Source organism: Astatotilapia calliptera, chromosome 15 (genome assembly GCF_964374335.1).
Source record: "Astatotilapia calliptera chromosome 15, fAstCal68.1, whole genome shotgun sequence".
In the NCBI taxonomy this organism is placed as follows: Eukaryota; Metazoa; Chordata; class Actinopteri; order Cichliformes; family Cichlidae; genus Astatotilapia; species Astatotilapia calliptera.
The window spans coordinates 9,102,861-9,125,461 of record NC_137436.1 but is presented as its reverse complement, the minus strand read 5'-3'; the positions used below and the strand labels follow the sequence as shown (position 1 = coordinate 9,125,461).

Sequence of the window (22,601 nt, the reverse complement as noted above, 5' to 3'; positions counted from 1 at the left end):
GCTGATGCATTTTCTGGACATATCAATGGTCAGACAAAAAGACAGACAGATAACCATGAAGTAAAGAGCATGAAAATAAGACGAATTTAAAACAAGCTTGTTTTCTTAATGTTTTAATCTCCATCCTTGAGCCTTTTACAACAAGCTAACATTGGGATGATAAACTGAGTTTGATTCAGAGTTTGACTTCTGCTAAGACAGTAAGATGACAAACAGCTTTCACTGATCCCCCTGCTATCAGTGAATGCAATGTTATTAAGTTGTTGAGTTTTAAGCTGCAATCCCTGAAACTATAGGAAAGAAAAATATGATCACTGTGACACCCTACTAAGACAGCCGTTGGCACTATATATTTAACTAGCATGTTATGCTAACATGCTAAAAAGTGATTAACATTTGCACATTAAAATACCAACATTAGCACAGTTTTCAACAGCCATGTTAACTTTAGTGAATGTTAACATGCAAATGTTTGCATTCAGGTCAAAAACAACCTGAGAAATGTTACAGATGATGCTGAAGGAGTAAACCTGAGGCTGACAAAGTGCATCTGAGATGAAACTTGAGCCAAGACTTTATAGCTAACAGTAGGTTACTGAGTCTGATCTTCCCTTAAAAATGTAGATTGTAGTTGATTTTTATCCAACTGGGAATAAGAATCTGAAAATAGCAGAGTTGTCTCCACTATTCATAAGTTATATTTGGTGACGTGTAAAGAGCACAACGGCCTTTTGAGGACACCTGGGTTGCACCGAGTTACACAAAGTTGAGTCAGATTACCCGACTTGAAGAAGAGTTCAGCCACACTTTAAAGTATCTTTCAAGAGGAGGTGACTGTGAATTCAACCCTTTCCCAGAAGCCTTAAATCATGCCGGCTAGCCACGGTGGCAAGAACAGACCAATTGTCCCAAGCAGGCAGACAATAATGAACATCCACAGGAAGATACGGTCAATCACCATAGCAACATACTTCCAGTCCTCTTTCACCTGTGCAGAAAGAAGTAACAGAGAAGGTGGGGAGAACAAGAACAGAAATAATATCATGAATTTAAATAATAATTCACATCATGGGTGGTATTGTTTGCTATGAAAAATATGGTTCATAAGAAAAACTACTCATCACACAAGCTATGTCATATATTCATGCACATTTCTGCACACTTTTGCTGACCTGTTCCTTCTATTTTCTTCAGTCAATGCGATTTGCTACAACCTGTCTGTAACCAATCAAACTTTTAAACAGTTCTTTCTTAGCTGCTCCCAACAGTAATTTCAGTGTGATGTTAGGCATATAATGGGATTTAGCTCAATGCATTACTGCTCCATGTATCTGCCCTTGAAGTTTAATATCTGTCTCCAGAAAAGCTCTCTTCAGTCACTCAGCTGCCAAAGCCAGTTTTTATACCTCTTCAGTAACTTCCTATATATGACAATAAAAAGAAAAGTTGTATTTTTTTTTTATTTAAAAGTTACTTTTCTAGGGCAGAATGGTGCCTCACAGCAAGAAGATCCTGAGTTTGAAATAATAATTTCCCCTACGGATCAATAAAGTATTCTGATTCTGATTGAGGCTGAGGGCCTTCTGTGTGGAGTTTGCATGCTCTGCTGTGTTTGTGTGGGTTCTCTCCGGGTACTCCAGTTGCCTCCCACAGTCCAAAGATATGCAGTAAGTGGGATTATGTTCACTCTATTATTCAAATTTGCCCAGAAGTGCGATCTTATCCCTGTGTCAGATGGTGACATATCCAAGGTGTGCCCCGCCTCTTGCACTATACTAGCTGGGATAGGTTTGAAGGATAAGAAAGAGTATGCTAAATTTCTTATGCTTGCTATTTTGTCCATGAATACTCTGCAGGCTTTCTGCCCTCCTGTCTGGTTTTTCAAATGCAGTAAGAGGCGCAATATTGATAAAAATCTGAATAATATTTTTTAACAACCAAAGGGAAGATGTTCAAGTTGTTTTGGCAGGACAAAGTCTTACTGAGAGACTACGGACTGAGACACTAAAAGACTGAGTTATCAAGCTTCAGTATATACTGCTTATTTTGGTTCTTATTGTCAGGTGTCATGGTAAACTGAGAGCTTAAGAATTTTTTTTTTTTTTTTACATGTTCTGGGTATCAGTATACAGTTAGGTCGGACGACACAAATGCAGCTTTGCTTTTGCAAACCATCTCAGTGGATTTTAAATCAAAGAATCAAGATGAGATCAAGGTGCACACTTTAACTTATGGGGTTTTACAAAAGTATTGCCCTAACCTTTTAGGAATTATCTACATTTTTATTCACAGTACCCCAGTTGCAGTGGCTCAAAAATAAATGGACAAACTCATAATTAAAAATATAAAGATTATTTTCATTCTTGGATGATTCTCATCTGGAGACTCTCTGTTAGGCCTCTACTGAATCTTGTGAAAAACCTGAAGTTAAAACTGAGATTTTATTTTCAAAATAAGTTGTGTTTCTCTTTTAATACAAAGAAGCGGCTCGTTGCTGCAACATTCTTGCCTGTGCTGGATTATGGTGATATTCTATATATGAATGCTTCTGCTCAATGTCTTCGAATGGTTGATTCTGTGTATCATGCTTCTCTGAGGTTCATCACTAACCGTAAATTTCTGACTCACCACTGTGAGTTAAACTCTCAGGTAGGATGGCCTGCTTTGGTAAGTCGGAGGAACTCTCATTTATACAGTTTTATATATAAGGCGATACTTGGGTTGCTGCCTTCTTATATATGTTCCCTGCTTCTAATGAAACATGCTGGTCGGTATTCTCTTCGTCCGCATGGCTACTTGTTGCTTTCTGTTCCATTTGCCCGAACTGAACTTTGTAAAAGAGCTTTTGTCCATTTAGCACCCTCGGCTTGGAACAAACTGCAGAAGGAATGGAAAATGACTGAATTCATTTCATTAAGTGCTTTTAAATCTAAACTACGAATCCTTGAGGCCAAGTCCATAACATGCAACTGTTTCAATTAGACTGATTGTCATTTTAACTGACTTTTTTATTTTTATTTGAATTTTATTGAATTTTATTTTCTTTTATTTGTATTCTTTCACTTATTGTTGCATGTGTGTTGTTGCTGCCTGTGTTTGAGTAATTTCTGTAACTGTGAGACATCTGCTGCTGCCTATCTTGGCCAGGTCTCCCTTGAAAGAGAGGTTTTTAATCTCAATGGGATCTTCCTGGTTAAATAAAATAAATACTGCAGCCACCTTCAGTAGCTGCTTGTTTGTGAGTCATTCAGTTTTATCTTCAGCTACAGGCTCTACTGCAGTGACTCCAAAAGTGTAGGATGGGTCCCCCTGTGGGCTGTGAAGGTATTGCAGGCCTTAGTATTAAAAGAAATTGCGTTTGAAATAGAACTATGTACAGTTACGTATTTATATAAATGCATTTATTTATGTAAAAAGTGAACTTCTGTACAGAGCAAATGGAAACATCTGTATCAAACCAATTTAACAAACATGCAAAGGACTATCGCTGATATTAAGAGCTGGGTCTCCAGCTATGGCCCGGAAACTAAGCAGCATTGTTCAGTGAAAGAATCCTGAAGGATGGCCATAAAGTCCATAAGGTCACGGGTGCACTCTAAATCCTGGTTTGCCATTTTTCAACATTCACAGGATTGTGAATTGTTGCATGTACCATCGACAGGCCATGCCCTAACACTGCTCACTAACCACCCTGCTTACTAAACTCAGTTCCATGCAACTTCTTTCTCTTTCCTAAAATGAAATTCAAGATGGAGCCTATTTTTTACACACGAACAATATTCAGCACTCACTGAACAGCAGGCGGTCAGGACAAAATTTCCAGGGTGCATTTCAAACAAGTGTATGGCAGCCAAATTTAACTCACGTATGATTTTTAATTTATATAGAATAGTAGGAATTGTGATTGCGCCTTGCACAGGTATTATCTAATCAACATGCCCAGAGTATGATTTTGTATCAAAACTGAGATAAATGTAAATTGGAATACCATCAGTAATACAAATGAACAAAATGCCATTCTGCTTTTATATTAGATGCATTATTTCCTTGATACTCACACTGAAGTCAGCATCCTCAGCCCTCAGGTGGTCTGCAATGTAGTGCACCCCTTCTAATGCACGCATGACACTTGGTGAAAGCAGGAAAGCTGACTGTGACACTTTATTGTCAACTTTAGCCGGCCGAGGAGTGGAATTACCTCTGGTTCCAGTTAAGTGCCTGTTCCCCCCTGCCACCACCTCTTGTCGGCTCTGGCTGTTCTGTGGGGTTTTTTGTTGTGGTGGAGGAGTTGACCCTGGAGGTCTGGGAGAAGGAGGACGGAAGGAGAAATAGGATGTCAGTGTTCCCAGCTCCAAGTCCTCATAACAGCTTCTCTCGGGGTCTTCCAATGTGGTCCCATCTCTTAACCAGTTAGCTGAGGTGCTAATACAGTTGCCCGATTTATACCCGGCTATTCGGAGCTGGCGCCGCTCTGCCACCGCTTCCTGTTGAAGGAGCAGCAGCCTGCGACGGCGGCCATCCGGTGCGGGCCGTCTCATGAACAACCAACGTGGAATCAAGTCCAGGAACACAGAGTGAACCCAGTGGGGCATCTTGTGAGTGCTGGGAGAGCGGTGGTGGACGTTGAGGACAAAGACAGTGATAACGATGGACAGGGTGACAAAAATCATGGTGAAGAGGAGATACTCGCCGATGAGAGGGATAACGAGGGATGTGGACGGTATGATCTCTGTGATGAGTAGCAGGAAGACAGTGAGGGATAACAACACGGAGATACACAGGGTGATCTTCTCACCGCAGTCTGACGGTAGATAGAAAACCAAAACCGTGAGGCATGAGATAAGCAGACAGGGGATGATGAGGTTGATTGTGTAAAATAAGGGAAGACGTCGGATGATGAAGAAGTAGGTGATGTCTGGGTAAATCTCATGGCAGCAGTCATATTTCTTTGTATTATACGTTCCCACGGCATTGATGATGGCCCATTCGCCGCTCTCCCAGTAGTTGCTGAGATCCACAGTATTTTCAATCTGCTCCAAGTCAATTTTGGCTTTGTCGTAAGTCCAGGAGCCAAATTTCATTTTACAGTTTTGTTGATCGAAGGGGAAGAAGGTGACATCAATGCTGCAAGAGCTCTTGTAAATAGCAGGAGGCACCCAGCGAATTTTGCCCGTGTAGAATAGGTGAGCTTTTGTCATGTGGGTCACAGCAAATTCGCCATCAGCACTGCAGAAGGAGAAGTTTGTCATATAAGTCATGGAAACACACAAAAGACCTCATCTTAGAGTGAAGGCTACATCAGATAAGAAATCATAACCTTCACTGTGATCAATTCTATTCCCCTTCTTCTTTCCTGAGATTTTATTTCCTTTTTTTTTTTTCATTTTGGAAACTATGTAGTGAAAAACTGTCTGCAATCTCCCCTCCATTCACCACTTTAATGGCAACACTAGCTTCAGCAGAAGACGTAATCATACGTCCTTATCATTTAATCAGTCTCACCTCTTTTAATTTCACATACGGACTGTGATTACACGAGCGCGCTGGAGCAGAAACCTATCATCAGCGTGCTCGGTTTAATCTCCAGGAGGTGAATTTAGGTGACGGGAGAGGTTTCTCAAAAGTGGTTTTTGCAATCAGTTTCCCACTGGAGCGATAGACATGTAAAGGCTGCCTTCAGTTCGATGAAACGAAATGCACTCCACCAATTTTTACTAACAGACGTGCAAAATTTAAAATGGAGTATCTTTTTCATTTTGCTAAATGAAACAGATAATAAAGAGCTGTGTTTACATCAGCGTGTAAACTATACCGCACATATCTCAGAAGGTACAAATAAAACCAGCCACCCAATCAGGACTGGAAGAAACATGAGAAAGCGGAGCAAACCATTGTTTTCACAGACCACTAGATGGTGCCATCTTCTTACACATACTGTTAAGGCAAGAGGCGTGAGTTTGGACTCCTTTGTCATGCTACAATAAGAGCATAGCTGTTAGACAGCCCTAAATCTGCCATTACAATCCTCTGAAGCATTTTGGCAAACCTTGAAGTGTTCAGCAGCGTCTCAGTACGGTAGAGAGAAATAACTGTGATTGGTTATGTAGTTCAGAACTGAATAGACTCAGAATCAATTGTTTGACAGTATATTAATCCGAATAAAAGATTAATGCGTTTAGTGAGTTTGCTAAAAAAAAATGCAACAAATATCAGAGTAAAGCTGTTTAACTGAATGTCAGATATTCGTTTCTTGAACAATTATAGTTATTTTACTCTCATACGCTCATTTGCACAACTGAGCTTTACTGTAGGCCTGAGTGTTTAATAAAGAGTTAATTAGATAATCAAGAAAAGAAATGCAGTAACCATTACATTTTATCTCAGACTCACTTGTTATAGAGGACGATATCTGGTACCCATATGAGCTCTGACGGCACTCTTATGGATGTCACGTTGTCATAGTCAGACGGTCTCCAGCGAAGCTTGTAGTCATTCCACTCCTGCGAGACACAAACAACACGAATCAGTCTGGAGGGCCGTGGCCCCATTTGTATTCATCATATGAGTCGTTCACTTCAACAATGCAAATGCTTTTTTGCATTCCTAACATTTCATGTCAGCATATCCCCTCCTGAATATAAAAAAAATAAAATAAAATCTAAATAATAAATCAACACTGACACTAGATTTCCTAACCTGTTTAAGCCACACGTTGGTTGTCATCATTTGGTTCTTTTCATCCTGAAAGACAGACAGATAGAGAGCGAGAATGATGGAAATATTGTTAAAGTTGTCAACCGGGGGTTCAGACCAGAGAAATATGTCTGTGTTTCTTGGTGTTTTGTCAAAGGAAAACTCAAATATAACTTTCTGCTACTTTAATGACTTTATGGAAATCATATACACAGCTTCCTTCATAGCTGTGGGATGTAGTGTACCCATGAACAGGCCTATACTGACCTTGAAACCAAAGTTTGAGTATATGCTGTACAGGCATCACTGTATTTAGTCAATGCACAGAAATATCATAACCCTATCATCACCGATCATGAGGGTTTTGGTGATGAAGACATCTGAACATTGTTGTTGTTGTTCCTAGAGTATTTAAAAGTAGGATGGGAGGGAGAGCCTTCAGTTTTCAGGCCCCTCTTCTGTGGAACCAGCTTCCAGTTTGGATTTGAGAGACAGACACTATCTCTACTTTTAAGATAAGGCTTCAAACTTTCCTTTTTGCTAAAGCATATTTGGGGCTGAATCAGTTGAGCCTGAATCCTCCCTTAGTTATGCTGCAATAGGCGTAGGCTGCTGGGGGATTCCCATGATGCATTGAGTGTTACTTCTTCAGTCACCTTTCTCAATCACTGTGTTAATAGACCCCTCTGCACTGAATCATACTTGTTATTAATCTCTAACTCTCTCTTCCACAGCATGTCTTTGGCCGCCCCTCCCTGAGCCTGGTTCTGCTGGAGGTTTCTTCCTGTTAAAAGGGAGTTTTTCCTTCCCACTGTCGCCAAAGTGCTTGCTCATAGGGGTCACATGATTGTTGGGTTTTTCTCTGTATGTATTATTGTAGGGTCTACCTTACAATATAAAGCGCCTTGAGGCAACTGTTGTTGCGATTTGGTGCTGTATAAATCTAATTGAATGGAATGGAATCGAACGATCATTTATTTTTTCTGAATGACACTAGAGCAGGGGTAGGCAACTCCAGGCCTCGAGTGCCGGTGTCCTGCTGGTTTTAGATGTGTCCTTGATCCAACACAGCTGATTTAAAGGGCCACCTCCTCAACATGTCTTGAAGTTCTCCAGAGGCCTGGTAATGAACTAATCATTTGATTCAGATGTGTTTAATCAGGGTGAGATCCAAAACCTGCAGGACACTGGCACTTGAGCCCTGGATCATCATCATATGTCACATCACCAGCTCTTTGTGGCAAACGCAAGGCAAACACTCACCACATCAATAAGCTGGGCTATGGAGAGTCCAAACTTGACAATGACGACGTCGGAGATGTTTGGCACAGGTCTCGACCACTTGTTGTACCCAGCGAACAGGGTCTTGAAAAGGTCATCTTCAGCATGTGAGTGGGTCTTCTCGTCACAGAGGGCTGTGGATACATTACTGGTGTAGTTAGCCATTTATAGAAGACAAATGCAATAAGTGAAGTGGGTAATTTAGGAATTTGTAATATTTCTATTCTCTTGTTCGTTAATAAATTTATTCATCTCTCTTGGATCTGCATCATAGAGTTTGTTAACATTTAAATAAGCTAACATGGGGCTGTTAAAACTACAGGTGTATGTGATAAAGACCTCGCCTGTATCTTGACACTAAATGCATTTGCACTTTTTTAATGCATTAATATTATTGGTGAATATTTAATGGTATGGCATTCTAAGACTGAAACGGGATGAAAGAAGCGGAAGCTGAATGGTATATGTTGGGATCACATCCATGTTCTGTCATCTGTGTCTCTCCTAATCTTCACTTAACAAATACTAGTAAATCTGGCTGGCATCTGGGTTGCTTTTGGGAGCAAGAGAGAACTGCGAACATGTCGTGCTTCATCACAGAAGCCTACTCTAAACATCTAAGACTTTTCTTTGTAAAGTCTTATCGACTTTTCACATCTTAGCAAATCTTTTGATCTCTTGATCTCGGCTCCCCTTGAGGGCTGCCTGCTAGAATCTCTCAAGCTGAGAAGGTGGAGACAAAGGAAGCGTCTCTCCTCCCCTCGACAGTAATACCATTTCAGCTATACAATCTCTAAAGTCTTATTATTATGTATGTAAGGCCTCGCAGTGAGAGGCGGCTTGATTAAATTGATTCTGAATATGCACTCTAGTCAGATTTGTGTACAAGCTGGGACTGAGTCACCGTATTGTGTTTCTGCAGAATGAAAAGCATGGAAATAGACAGGAATCCCGTCCCTTGGGGATTACTGCTTCCACCTTCATCAGTGTAGTCAGAGTCAATTACACACATCATTACTCGCTACTGTTAAGTGGAGGTGAGCTAATTTCTCACCAGTGAAGGGTGTTTATTGTTGAGCTGTCTGTCACTCTGTGTTACGTCTGATGCATGAAACAATTAACTGATGCCTCTGATTTGGAGTGGAGGCTAACGGTTGGGTATATTTGTCTAATTTTTTTTTCACATACTGATGCTGGGAGATTAGGCATATATATATATATATATATATATATATATATATATATATATATGCCTAATCTATATATATATATATATATATATATATATATATATATATATATATATATATATATATATATATATATGCCTAATCTATATATATATATATATATATATATATATATATATATATTATAGCATTTAAGGCTACGTTCACATTCACACTGCAGGTCTTAATGCTCAATTCCGATTTTTGGATCAAATCCGATTTTTTTTTGTCTGGTTGTTCACTCTACAAATAACATGTGACAGCAAACGCGTTAGTGTGAACAGTTCACGGCCCTCAAAGCGGCCCGCATGCGCAAAAGAAGACATCACACACAACGTGCTCTGTTTACGGAAGTAAAAACAGCGGCTACAGAGCTAGTAGGTGTTGTTGCAGCAGTCTATCAATTTCTGCACAGTCGTAACCAACAGAATTTTGATAAATTAATTAGAGAAAAAATGACACTGAGAAAAAAGAGAGCCCGTGCTTTAACGATGGCCGCCATGCTTTCTCGTTTGTCTTCTCCGGCGCTGATAATTGGCGTCTGTCTTGTGTCAGTGACGTAAAAGATGGATTTAATGCGACATGACCATTCAAACAGCAGTCGCTTTCTAAAACATCAGATATGTATCGGATTCAGTACCACATGCGAAAGTGACCCAGGTCGGATTTGAAAATATCGGATTTGTGCTGTTCACACTGTCATACCATGATCGGATATGGGTCGCATAGGGTCAAAAAAGTCGGATTTTATGCGCTTTTGCCTGCAGTGTGAACGTAGCCTAAGACTCATATCGACACCAATATTTGGTTATTTTTGAAAAACACAAATTTCTTTCTTTTAGAAAGGTAGCAGTGGCTGGAGCCCATCCCAGCTGTCATAGTGCGAGAGGCACGGTACATCCTGGACAGGTCACCAGTCTAATGCAGGGCTAATACAGAGAGACAGACAGACAACCAGTCTCACTTACATTCACACCTATGGGTAATTTAGAATCATCAATCTACACTAATTGCATGTCTTTGGACTGTGCGACAAAACTGGAGAGAACCCGCACAGACACAACCCCTTTAATCAGGGCCAGTTGGTTGATTTGAACTCAGACCCTTTCTGCTTTGAGGCAACCTTGCTAACCACCGCACCACCGTGCAGTTAAAGTTCCCTTATATTTATTATGTGTGGTTGTTTATTTAGTCATTCACGATTCGTGTGACTGCGCTCGGATCAGCTGGTTGTTGTGTTTATGGCATGCCAAACATGTGTTGCTAACAGGGAAGTTGTAGAGCGCCCTCTGGTGGACAAAGTATTCAACATCAACACTCACAATATAGTTCGAAGTTGCTTCTCTCACCTCTACTTATTAAAATTAAACTTATCAGCCTGTGTAAATGTCAATACTAATAAATCTGCAAAATCTGCAAATAGCTAATATTTGTCAATAATACTGGCTTTCTGATGCATCTTGCATCTAACTTTTATTGAGTGTGTTTTATATTTGCTATTACTGTACATCTACCTGCCTAGATACTGGCACAATGCACCTCTTAAACTGTCACTTTATTGTTTGCGATGTAGCTGCACTCATTCGGTCCAATAATGCCAACTAACGGCTTAAAAATATATTGTTTTGTTCATGCTAAACTACCCACTATAAAGTCTTTACAGAATGGCAGATTATAACTTTTAGATGGTTTTTGTATGGTTCTCATTTAGAATTCAGTAACAAAGAAAATGCGTGTGTGTTCAATAATGTCAAAATATTTAATGATGTGGCATTTTTGTTTACTGATATATTGCCTTATTGATCAATTAATCAAAGCAGAAAAAAATTAATTGTATCAAAATAAAATAAAAAAAAAAACTCAATTAAGATGTGATTACATCTACATGTCACTAATACACCAATGTTTCTGGAGCTCTGTTTGTTAGCATAGGTTATAATAGGGTGCACTCAAGTGTGCTACCATCAAGGGACCTTCAAATGAAACCTTGGACCACCTTCATCTGGCAGCAGTCATGATTGCTTAGCCAAGGACACATCACTATCTGTCTATGGGTGAGTTGTGGCTCTGTTGACAGAATTACCATGTATTTACAACCTGTAACTGTAGGACAGGCCACTAGACGATGACCACTTGATGGACTTACATGTTGCACAGAGCTAATCCAAGCAAAGCATGCAAAACTGCTTCAGTGAGATTTATTGCCTGTGCTAACTGAATGGCTTGGTTTGGTTTGGCTTTACCAACAAAAGGCTGCAAAGGATGCAAAATTTGGCAAGGTCCTTCTTCTCGTTGATGCAGTAGTTTGTAGAAAATATACATTAGAGGTGGTAATCAATATGTGAATTCACTTTCAATTTGCCTAAGGTACACCTGGGCTCATGTCTTGTTATCATGAACTAATTTCAATCTGGCAAACAAGCAGGCACTAGAGAATTCCTATCTGCTATCTTGACAGTCGGGGCAGTGCGTATTCATCTGTCCGTGCATCTGGGAAAGACCAGATGTGGCGCTGGAAAAAAGCCTCTTGGGTACCACATATCAAACCTCGTGCCAGGGGAGAGTTGAAATGAGGCGACACCTTCAACATCCGGCACACTGGGCCCAGTATATTTGAACCTTAGCCAAGTCACTTGGCAAGGTGTTTAAAACACTGACCAGTTTGGATCATCGAGTCAGCAGCTTCTCTGGCCAGAGGTGCTTTTCATGAAATTGGGCTGTCAAATAATTACAGTAAAAATTTTACTAAAAGAATGCTGCAGATCTTTTCTTTGTGTGTGTATGAAAAACTGCAGGGTTTAAGTCAGAAAGCTGAAATCTATCTATGTCATACCAATAAGCATATGATTATGTAGTCTACCTACACATTTGATAACTGAAGCATACAGAGACAGAGTATATTTGGTGCTTTGAAACCCTTTTCAACAAGAACTCATTTTATCCTCGATCTCTGTATGGGAATGCTTTTTGTCTGCACATAAGTTGTGACTGCAACTGATAATTTGTGATTGCAAATTCTGACATCCATGTCAAAACTGGACTTCCAGAGTAGCTAACTGGGCTTCAGTGTCAATCTTGAATGAATCAAACCCTGTTTCCACAGAAGTATGCACTAGACCGTAAGAAATTGTAGCTTAAATCATTTCACAACAAAAGCAACAAATTGAGGCACGATCTGGCATCGACTGCTCCAGTCGTCTCTCAGTTTCTTCCTTTAAAGATGTTTCCTTCTCTGGTCCCTTTGTAGCTTTTTTGAAACAAGATTAACTTCCTCTGAAAATGTAGCAGCATGACTATCAGTTGTTGCACCAATTTGTGTGGCTCATTTTTCACACTGTTATGTTGTCCGCTGTACTGCTTTTGTACAGAAAGAAGCAAATGCCTTCATTCATCTCTTACATTTCTTCTATTTATCTTTCTAACAACAACTTATTTTCTCATAAGCTAAATAGCTGCTTCTCTGGAGGTGAATGTGTTAAATGAAGAGGTAGTTCCCAATGCATGAAACAGACATCCAGCTAAATGTGAAAATAGGACCGTGAGCCTTTTAAGTAGTCATGTGTGAGACTGCAAATTTCTGATACCAAGCAAATACTGGGTTAATATTGCAGATACTGATACAAATACTTTTAACATAGAAAGGTATTTATTTATAAACTGCCTTTTTTCTCCTTTTTTATAATGCATGTTTGAGGTATATTTTTCCATAAAAAACAGATAAATAATTTATTTAACACAATTCAGTGGGCTACACACTAAACTTAAAGGAAGGAAACAAACTATCGAACGTATCGCGCTAGTATCGATCCAATACCGATACTAGCAATGACATCAATACTATCCCTGTTTGGATCCATCGATCACCTTTAATTTTGAAAAGTGCCGAGCATAACTGAACAGTAAGGTTAGAATATATTTTTCCAGTCTGTGACTTACTTCTTTGCACTTGCTCAGTTGCTCATCTCTCAGAACCTCCATGGTTCAAACACACCTGCTATTATTGCTGTCATTAACATTAGCCCACTAGAAAACATAGTTGTAAAAGTACTTACCGGCCGGACTCAAGAGTAGCGCCCAAATAAAAGCCGTCCCGGCGGAGAACAGGTGGTTGGATCCCATTTCGTCCTCTTGACAGCAAAGAAAACTTCACAAGAAAGCACGGAGCAGCTTCCGTCCACTGTCGAAACGCTATGTGGAAAAGTGTGAGCAACATCTGTCATCTTCGCAGCTGAGAAGCACGTCAGGACCACATCACAGCTACTGTCACGATAACCGCTTTCAAGTCTGTAGGCGGGGAATGACAGTGACAGCGCTCTGACTGACTTACTTTAGATCTCAGCATAGATAAGTCTCCGTCTCTGCTCACTGTCAGCGCTGTTTGGACCGGAGGAGAGCGAGTACCGTGCCATCAGTTTCCGCGCAATGAGCGCTATCCATCACTGGGTGCTGAATCAGGGAGCGGCACTATAACACTGTGTGTCCCAGCTTTGCTGTAATTGCTCATACCAGCTCATAAAAGTAGCTCTATAAATCTGTTTTCAGGAAATCAATTCACGGAAAGTAGTCGGATTTTCTTCTGCGTAGAGAGAATCCAAACAAATGCGCCTGTTACGCAGGGTGCCAAGAATTTGGCGTCCAATGCGTCCAATCCTGTGAGTGTGTTCTGTTTTAAAATTCAAAGTAGTAGTTTTCCATGACTGGCAGCTGGACAGTGTAATAAGTGTAATATGTAAGGTTGCCGAAATAACAGGAGGAGATGCAGGGCACGTCTGAGCATTTGCCTCTTTATTTGGCACCTAAAGCGACTCGCTCTCTCTCCCTCTCTCCGTGTGTGTGTGTGTGTGTTTAAGAGACACACATACACAGAACCCGTGTGTTTAAATGCTGACCAGCTATTCAAGAAACCAAGTTAAAAATGCATTTAAAAAAGTTATGAGCCTCGACTTTAATACAGTAATTATTCTTTGAAAGATCCAAAGAATGAGTGACGAGTGACGTGAAGCTGAACACGGCACAACAATATATTTGGAAAACAGCTAGAGGGCAGACCGGGTGAGTGAAGTTTGTACCCCAAACTAACTAGGAGCTGTGAAAACACCATAATGAATATTTTTGTTAAAAAAAAATGTAAGTGTAAAAAACATCAAACAACAAGGTGCTTTATTTATGTAAAATTTTGCCGTTTATAGGATTGAACATAAATCTATTTTCTAAACTCGTAATAATATAATGCTACATATTTTATTTTAAAAAATGAAAAGGCATCCCCCTTCAGGAAGTCCTACCGGGATTAAAGAGAAACCTTGTTTAAATAAGTTGCTTAAGCCAGGAAACTGTGCAAACATATCATGCATAGACAGTTTATCCCCCCCCCCCCCAATCATAGGATCTGTCTTAATATTTATATAGAAACTTATCCCCCTGGATATTTCTCTTAAGAAAACAAACCCTTTATTAGTTGTTCCAGTCCCCTCCCTCACTTATTGTTGCAGAAACAAAATCTCTGTTACCACATAGTCATTATAAGTATATCCCAGACTCCACCCTTACCCTGGAACCAGATGGCCAACCCATAGCTTCCCCTGGAGAAGAGTAACAGAGTCATTATGTTTTGTTCTCCGAAGGCCCATCTATTTTGATCCATAAACACGGAGCTTAGCTCAAAGCTGCACTGCATGCTGTTCCCATATTTGACCTCACAAAAATTCCACGAATAATGCGTGGATGGAAAATCGTATGTCATCCGTCGTGGAGATATTCAGTGAAAGGGAGGTGTCAACAATCCATCTTCGTTGACTGCTTCAGTTGATGTGAAGTTTAACCTTAACACACTGTTGCATCCCAGAACTGCTCAGCACATGTACATAAAAATACAATTATAAAATGGCGAGAGGGTATATTTCTTGAATTTGGGACCTCACGGAATGCCAAACATCATTCACAAGTTCAAGGATGATGCGCAAACACTTTTCAAAACACTTTTCAATGCTTTCTCAGCGATGGATTTTCACAATGTCTTTCATTTGCTTGGTGAATGAAGCGTGCAGGGCCTGTGCTGAGCTCTCCAGCCTGCTGGCGATGTCCGCTGCAGCACGAAGCATGTCTTCAAAGGCCAAGGACTCCTCTCTGATTCTGCTCCGAAGGACCAACAGTCCAGGTGGCCGGCCGAGTGAGTGATGACAAGGAGAAAGCACCGGACACAAGAAGAAACAACAGCAGAGGGTAAGAAAAAGAAAATGCGAGGGCATGAAAATATAACGGGGGGTCACATGTGCTCAAGAAACTATCACTTATATGCCATCGGGTCTCTATGTGATACTTTTTGTTCTTTGTTCTTCTCCTGCCCTTGTTATTGTCTGATTGAGTTCATCTTCGCCTTGTTACCATAGTTCCCTTGTGTGTATTTAGTCCTCAATCTTTTTCATTTCAGTGCATTTTTCCCTGTGTCACCTGCTGATTATCCAGAGATGTATTTCTTCTAATTGCGGGGTGTTTAAGTACTTCCAAAAAAACCCACCTGTTACTCTGTTTCTCTTTTATATTAGAAATAGTTTTTTTACACAGTGCGTCAGCTTCAGATACCTAAAATGAGTCTCAGTTTGGTAAACAATTACTATTTTATTATTAATGATTAATGTAGTTTAATCTAGTTTTGCTTTTTGTTTACATGGGTAGTGTTTTAATTTATGATTGATGGAAATGATGAAAAATGGTTATCAAATTTTTCCAACGCTTGTATTTATCAATTAAAAATTCCAAACCTCAAACAAAGCCCATTTAACATAAATCATAAATCTAAGAGAGGAAAAATATTCAGAATTTCACATTTCAATAACCAGCAACTGCCTGGTGATAGACTTAAGTCAACCTACATCTTTTCTTTTTTACATCGTCTTTCCCCACAATATCTTCAGTATATGTGCTACCACAGTTAATTAAGCTTAACAACAGAAACAAACAGCAGGTTCTTTTTCTTTTTCTTTTTAACTGTCGTCTTTACATTTCAGCTGTTAACTTTATGACGTTTGGCACAAACACATTTGATTTACTGCACTCACTTGTGGATCCCAGAGAAGGAGTCCGGTACATCTCCCTCCAGCTGCTTTTTTAGATCCTCTTCTGCTTTTTCTACCACCTCGTGCCAGCTCTTTTGGTCCTCTTGAATGCCAATGACATTTTCCTTGATCACATCTTCATAGCGCTGATCTCCCAGCTCATTCCCTACAAATTGCACCAAGTTTTCCATCACTGCCTTGTTCCCATGCTGTATGGCCTGCAGGTAGGCCAGCTCCTCTCTCTGGGCCTTCAGCCTTCGAGCTGAAGCAGTGTTGGTGCTGAAGTGGACCGAGCACCTGTCCGGCTGGGGCTCGTGGTGGAGCACATGTGTAGGTGACGGTGAGGATGCTGCCGATGTGGTCCAGTCGTGGCTGTTTTTGACCTTCGCAGGCTCATCACCAACAGCCTGCAATGTGTTATTGGTGGCCATTATCACAGAGTAGATGTCAAAGCCTGAACCCCAGTCCCCATCTCCACTTTGGCACAGTGCTAGGGTTGCCATGGATACCAAAGCCAAGATGACGTTTGTCCAACAACATCGCATGGTAACCTGAAAAGAGGTAGAAGTGTGTGACTGTGAACTTGGCCAGCTGGTGAAGATAATAAAACTGAGTGAGATAAATATGCAAGTGGGCTGGTTTACTTCACTTACATACTTAATTAATAAAAAAGCTGGGGTACTCTTCATGTTGTAAATTAGAATTCATAACATACAATGCATGCATGTAATTTGTATAAATGGCACAAACACCATGTATTCAGTGCTGAAGTTGAGCTTATTTACATCCTATTTACATTTAAGATATTTTTATGGTCTCACGTTTGGCGGAAACATTTCTAAATATGCAGCTGCGATAAGCAAAAATGAGTTTAAAGCAACACTCTGCAGGAATCTGGAAACTGAAGACTTCATTTTAAACGTGCTGCGCCTGCTCTGTTGAATTTTTAATTTCACAGTGTGCCAGATGTTTTCATTGTGTGAAAGACTGCACTAATTTGGTCAATCAACCGTTGTGAACAGGCAGACACGCCACATACGTGGACTAGTATAACTGGAGGCTGTTTTTTTGTTTTTTTGAAATAAATAAATCAGCACTTCTAAGTATTTTTTATAAATGTAAATTTGGTCTCATTTGTTGTTGCTGTTGAACTTAACGTGCCTGGGCGGTCTCAGATGCAACGCCTCTGCCCCACAATGTTTTACACTTGACGTGTTAACAGCTAACTCAGTTAAGCTACAGGTCAACAGCTCAGGTTCGCTGCGTTCTCACCCTCGTCTGAAGTGAGAATGTTTTCTTTCATTTTGTTCTAGTCGATAAAAAATGATGTCTTCCTTTGCGAGAAGGCCAAACAAGGACATCCAGGTGATGCTGAAAAATTATCTCCAGCAGATAATGAGTTTAACAAGTTGGAACTGTTTTTCTAACTAAGAGTTAACAGCAAGAAAAGCCAGGTGGTTATTCAAAATGTTATTCAAAATGTTCAAAATGTTCGAAATGTTTGCTGCGTCATGCCATGTGCACTCATGTCCCCCGATTACTGATGCTGATCAAACTGGATAATCCCTTTTATCTGTAGCCCAGAGGATGATTTCCAAACAGAATTGAAAATTTTTCTTTCAGACCCCAAAAACAGTTTGAACAGTTTTTCATGTTACCTCAGTCCTTAAACAAGCAGAGAGTTTGTGGATCTTGGCCATGTATGAGTGTGCTTTGCATGGCATAGTTTTGACTTGTGGATGCAGTGATGACGATGGTTTGGGGAAGTGTTCCCGAGCTCATGCAGTGATTCTACTCCAGCAGTGTCTCCAGCTATTGGCTTACAGCCTCGTCTCTTACATACAGAGATTAGCTGTAGATGATCCCACCATTTCTGATACTGATCATCTATTTGCCCACACGATTTTTCACAGAATGGGAAAGCCATCCTCATCATTCCATCTGGAAGACTCTGCTTCTTTGGATGCTCCTTTAACTGTACGTCCATTTTTTTTGAGCAAAGGCGTGTGTGCCCTCATTCATCGTGTTGTTATGTGTGGCCGACATTTGTTGTGATTCCTTCTGTCACGCTCAGTCTGACAAAGTCTGTCAAATTCAGTGGTGGAAACTAGATGCATCCTCTCAGATGTTCAAGTTTTTAATTTTAATGCCCAGATTGCACAACATTTTTTTGTTGTTTGTGTACTTTTTTGTAATGAATAAATAAATAATAAATACTTTTAGTCCCTCAAATGTTTTTTGATTATTTCAGCTTTGCCTGTGCCTTTAAAGGGAAAATGTTCAATTCAAATGTGATGGGTTAAACCAAACAAACCCTTTCCATGCTCTGTAAATGCTGTAAAAAAGTATAAATAGGGGAACATTTTATGTGGCTTGGGTTGTGGTTATTTACTAGAGCGTGCTTTACATTCTGTGGTTGAGCCACGGCATGGAGTTTTGTCACGCTAGGGTTGTAAGAGCTGACAATAGTACCCTTGCAGCAGGGTGTGTGTGGTTTCTGGTAACCAGCGGTTGTCTTGGGATCTTTCATGACATCTATTCACCTTGTAAACACAAGAGTAAAGGCTTGTTATCCCAAGCTCAACACATGAGAAGCTCTTCCTTCCCATGTGTTGCAGTTTTCAGTGAAACAGCTGCATTGTCACTTTATCATGTCCCATTTAAGGTTCTGTCTTCTCCATCTGGAAATATATATATATGGTTGTTGTTTTTTTCAAACCGAGTCTGGTCTGAGGTTGAGGCATTGCAGACCTTTTTCTGCTGTCAGAGCACATTTGGTTTACTTTCACAGCAGCCTTGAAAGTATTTTAGCTCCCAACAGCTGAACTAGAAATCAGAGTTGCTTGACTTCCACCTATTACTCTGTTACAAATGTCCACTCCTGCCAGCTGCACACTGTAAACACTGTCTCCTTTTTTCTCTCTCTCTTTTTTTAAAAGATGAGCTGTTGCAGGGCAAAAGCCCATCAAACGACCAACTGTTGTCTCCTTCTGTTTGTGATTAGTTTAAATGGTGACCTCACACACTGCTTGCTGTGGCTGCTGTAAGACAAGTAGCCAACAGAAACCTTGAGGCACAGACACAGAGCCTGACGTCATTATGTTAGAGTAAGGAGAAAGCTTTCTTTTGACTGACAAGCGCATTGTAACAGAATTTTGATCAGGAAAAATCTCATGCTGTACAAATGGGGTTTATTATTTTGACTATTTGAGTCCTTGCAAACAGCTGTGCGATAATGTAGATATCCTCCAATGTTGTCCTCAAACTAATTGGTTGTATATTAGAAAAAGCCCTGCATAAGTCTACACTTTGTGTTTAACTTCTGTGTAAGCGGACTCACTCCAGCAGATTAGATTAACAAGCCAGAGAAACTAGTGGGTGAATTCAATGTGAAACCTGTGATAAGCGGAGAGCACTCGTTCAAAGACATTTAATGCCCTGCAAGTGTGGAGATGCAGCATATCCAAAACTTTTTATCACCGTGAACTTCCACTGCACTCGTTTGGATGTTAATAAATCCAAACCTTATAGCCAAGAGTGACAACTTTCAGCCTAATGACATAATACAGCCAAATGGAAATGCAATTAATCTTGAAAAATGTTATTGTCTCTGCGTTCAGTTCCCGCCGCAGCAGTCACGGACGTGCTGAAATGACGTTTAGAGGCATTATTTCATTCTATTAAAAACCCCGCTGACCAGAGGCACATGTGCTCCCGTCTACATCACAGAGTGGCGGCAGCAGTTACCTTTGTCTTTGGAAAATGTCTGAACAGTTTCCACGCTGGCGTCTTACGGTTTTGAAACAGGGTTTGTGTTCGACTCTCTGTGGCCCATAGTGACCTTTTTTTGGCTTCAGTGGAAGGCTCTGTTTTTATAGGCTGACTTTTCTTTTGGCTTAAAATAGAAGAAGCTTGTCTGCAGAGGGAAAGCAGCCATAAGCTCAAACACCAGCATTAGGACACTTTAGCTGTTTGTTCTATGCATTAAGCAGAGTTTTTGTTATGCTGTTCTGCTGATTTAAAAACTGATTTTAATTCAGTAAACCCTTTCAGTTACCCTCATAATCAACTGGTCATCACTCTTTTCTGAAGTGCATGTCGGCATCTTTAAATTGTCTTTTTATAGAATAAAATGTAGCAAATCTACATGAAATAGCAGGGAAAAAAGGACAAACAGATTATTGAAATTTGAATTGCTGGAATCAAAGTGAAAATGATGTAACTTGCAGAAATGCATTTCCAATCAAATCTCTAAATGTGGCCGTGCTCTCTTCCATGTCTGTGGGTTAAAGCAAACCTGTGTTTTTGGTGTCCCTATAATTCAGTCTTGTTGCCCCCCCGCCCCTCTTCTTAAAGCCTGAACAGGTGGGCTTCACAAATGTCACAACACACAGACTTGCTACAGTGTTAGTGGGACAAGGAGTCGTAACAGTGAGGTAGCAGAGCAGAGACTGTAGTGTTAAAGCCTGGAAGTTAGAGACGTTTTTGTTAGTATAGTCATAAAAAGTGGAGACATTTTTGCATGCACACAACTACGCAATATATGAATACTATGATGTGACCTTTTTATATGCATATGCTTTTTTTCCTGACAGTGAAAAAAACAAACAACAAACATCTCTTTAAATTTCCGTTCAACTCAAAAGCAGCCGTCCACACCAACAGCAGCTCTTTCACACAAAACTTTATACAAGTGCCATGAATTCAAATTTATCTACTTCTGCCAGGGGGAGTACACAGTGAGAAAGCAGCGCTTTCCCATTAATACTGTACACTAAACTCAGATTTTCATAAATCCAATCACCAAACTTACCTGCGTCCGGGAATTTATTCGGATAGAAAAATGCTAGATTCTGCCACTTCCACTCTTTCAGTTACGCAAATCAACTCAAAAGCTCCAGGACTACGATTTCCAAGTGGAGCGCATAAATACTTGCTCTGCTCCCCTTCTTCATGTCAAGGGGGAAAAATGCAGACACACGCACACACAATTAGGGTTTGGCTAGAGAGTGTGGTCGTCTGTGTGCCCCTGCTTGCTGTTGGGAGGGGTTGGTAGGGGAAGGGAAGAGGGGTAGGGGGGCTGGGGGGGGTATGTTTTCAAAAAAGGCCAAAACTGAATGATTTCTTTCTTTGCAGTGGAAAGAGGGGCTGGCAGAAGGAGAGGAAGTGAAGGGAGTGTGATCTATTTCACATCTGGGGGCTCTGCATAGGGGTTCCTCAGTGTGGGGGGAATGTCTTTTACGACCATGCAAGATGCACATTTCTTATTTATTAAAGTACGGACTATACTTTTAATATGTAATAAAGTCAGGTCTTGCACTGCTGTGACGTTATTGTAGCTTACAATGCCAAAGAAGCAGCAGCGAAAGATGGAGGGTTGAAAACATGGAGACAAGTTTGTTGTATTTTTAGGGGAAAACAATTAAAATCAGAATATGATAAATAGCATTTACTTTAAAATGATATCTTCAGCATAGAAGCTCTGCCCCAAGGAGTCCCTAGCATCAAATAACAGAGCAAAAAAAAAACCCAAACATTTTAATTAATCATGAAAGAAATATACCGGCTGTTAAATGAAACATTAGATATGCATTCAAAAGGCAAATATTTAACTCATATTGCAAGCTTTCTGCTTTATAAACGACAAACAAATGAATTCCAGACAGACATGAATATTTTATGGTTATGCAGCCCATTAGTTCAAAGAAAGTCTATGATTATTTTAATTAGAACAGTGTGGTTACAAGACTGAAGCACATGCTAGTTTGGATGTTTTAGATGGGAATGATCTGTCCCCGAAGAAGCAAAATTAAATGTATCCAAACAAAGGTCATGAAATCTTTAATTGAATAAAACTGTAGTTTTATTGTCACTGTTATTTAAATTAAATGTAAAAACTTCCTTGTACCACAGGTAAAAGTGACAGGTTACTAAAGAAATCAGTTTTTATGACCTCATGAAAAGGTATTCAGTAAACAGGTCTATTAGGATTTGCATATTTAGTTTTTATGTTGTTAAAAGTGAGCGGTAGTGTTAATTGTGAGTGTTTAACATCAGTTGCAACAGCTGTAACACAATCTAAAATGTCCAGCTATCTATAATGCGATTAAAAAAGTGATAACAGAGAGTTGCAAGGGGTTGCCACATTTCAGCACAGCACCTAAATCAACTAAATGTTAATCTGATATGTCATAAAATTATAAACAGTCATCCTCTTTCAAGACCCTGTTTGGTGATTTTGAATAAAGTCATGTTTCAGGAAGTCAGCTTTTTCCCCTTTTTGTGCTCTTGCTACATCACAGACAATATTGATCCTTACCCTGGACATTGAAATGTGGCTTCA

The 22,601-nt window shown here is 40.0% G+C and overlaps 2 protein-coding genes across 2 annotated transcripts; both read right to left on the bottom strand.

The window, feature by feature from the left end:
* Positions 1–97: 97 nt before the first annotated feature.
* chrna2b (cholinergic receptor, nicotinic, alpha 2b (neuronal)) lies at positions 98–13,961 on the bottom strand. Its single transcript, XM_026194355.2, has 6 exons — positions 13,256–13,961; positions 7,957–8,108; positions 6,697–6,741; positions 6,391–6,500; positions 4,059–5,226; positions 98–988 (listed from the first exon to the last, which is right to left on the bottom strand). Exons 1-6 carry the CDS (start codon positions 13,320–13,322, stop codon positions 863–865), a joined length of 1,668 nt encoding a protein of 555 aa, XP_026050140.1. The 5' UTR covers positions 13,323–13,961; the 3' UTR covers positions 98–862.
* A 676-nt stretch (positions 13,962–14,637) lies between these two features.
* LOC113037363 (uncharacterized) lies at positions 14,638–21,227 on the bottom strand. Its single transcript, XM_026194356.2, has 3 exons — positions 21,072–21,227; positions 16,262–16,809; positions 14,638–15,335 (listed from the first exon to the last, which is right to left on the bottom strand). The coding sequence occupies exons 2-3, from the start codon at positions 16,801–16,803 to the stop codon at positions 15,197–15,199; spliced, it is 681 nt and encodes a 226-aa protein (XP_026050141.1). The 5' UTR covers positions 16,804–16,809; positions 21,072–21,227; the 3' UTR covers positions 14,638–15,196.
* Between the last annotated feature and the right edge of the window lie 1,374 nt (positions 21,228–22,601).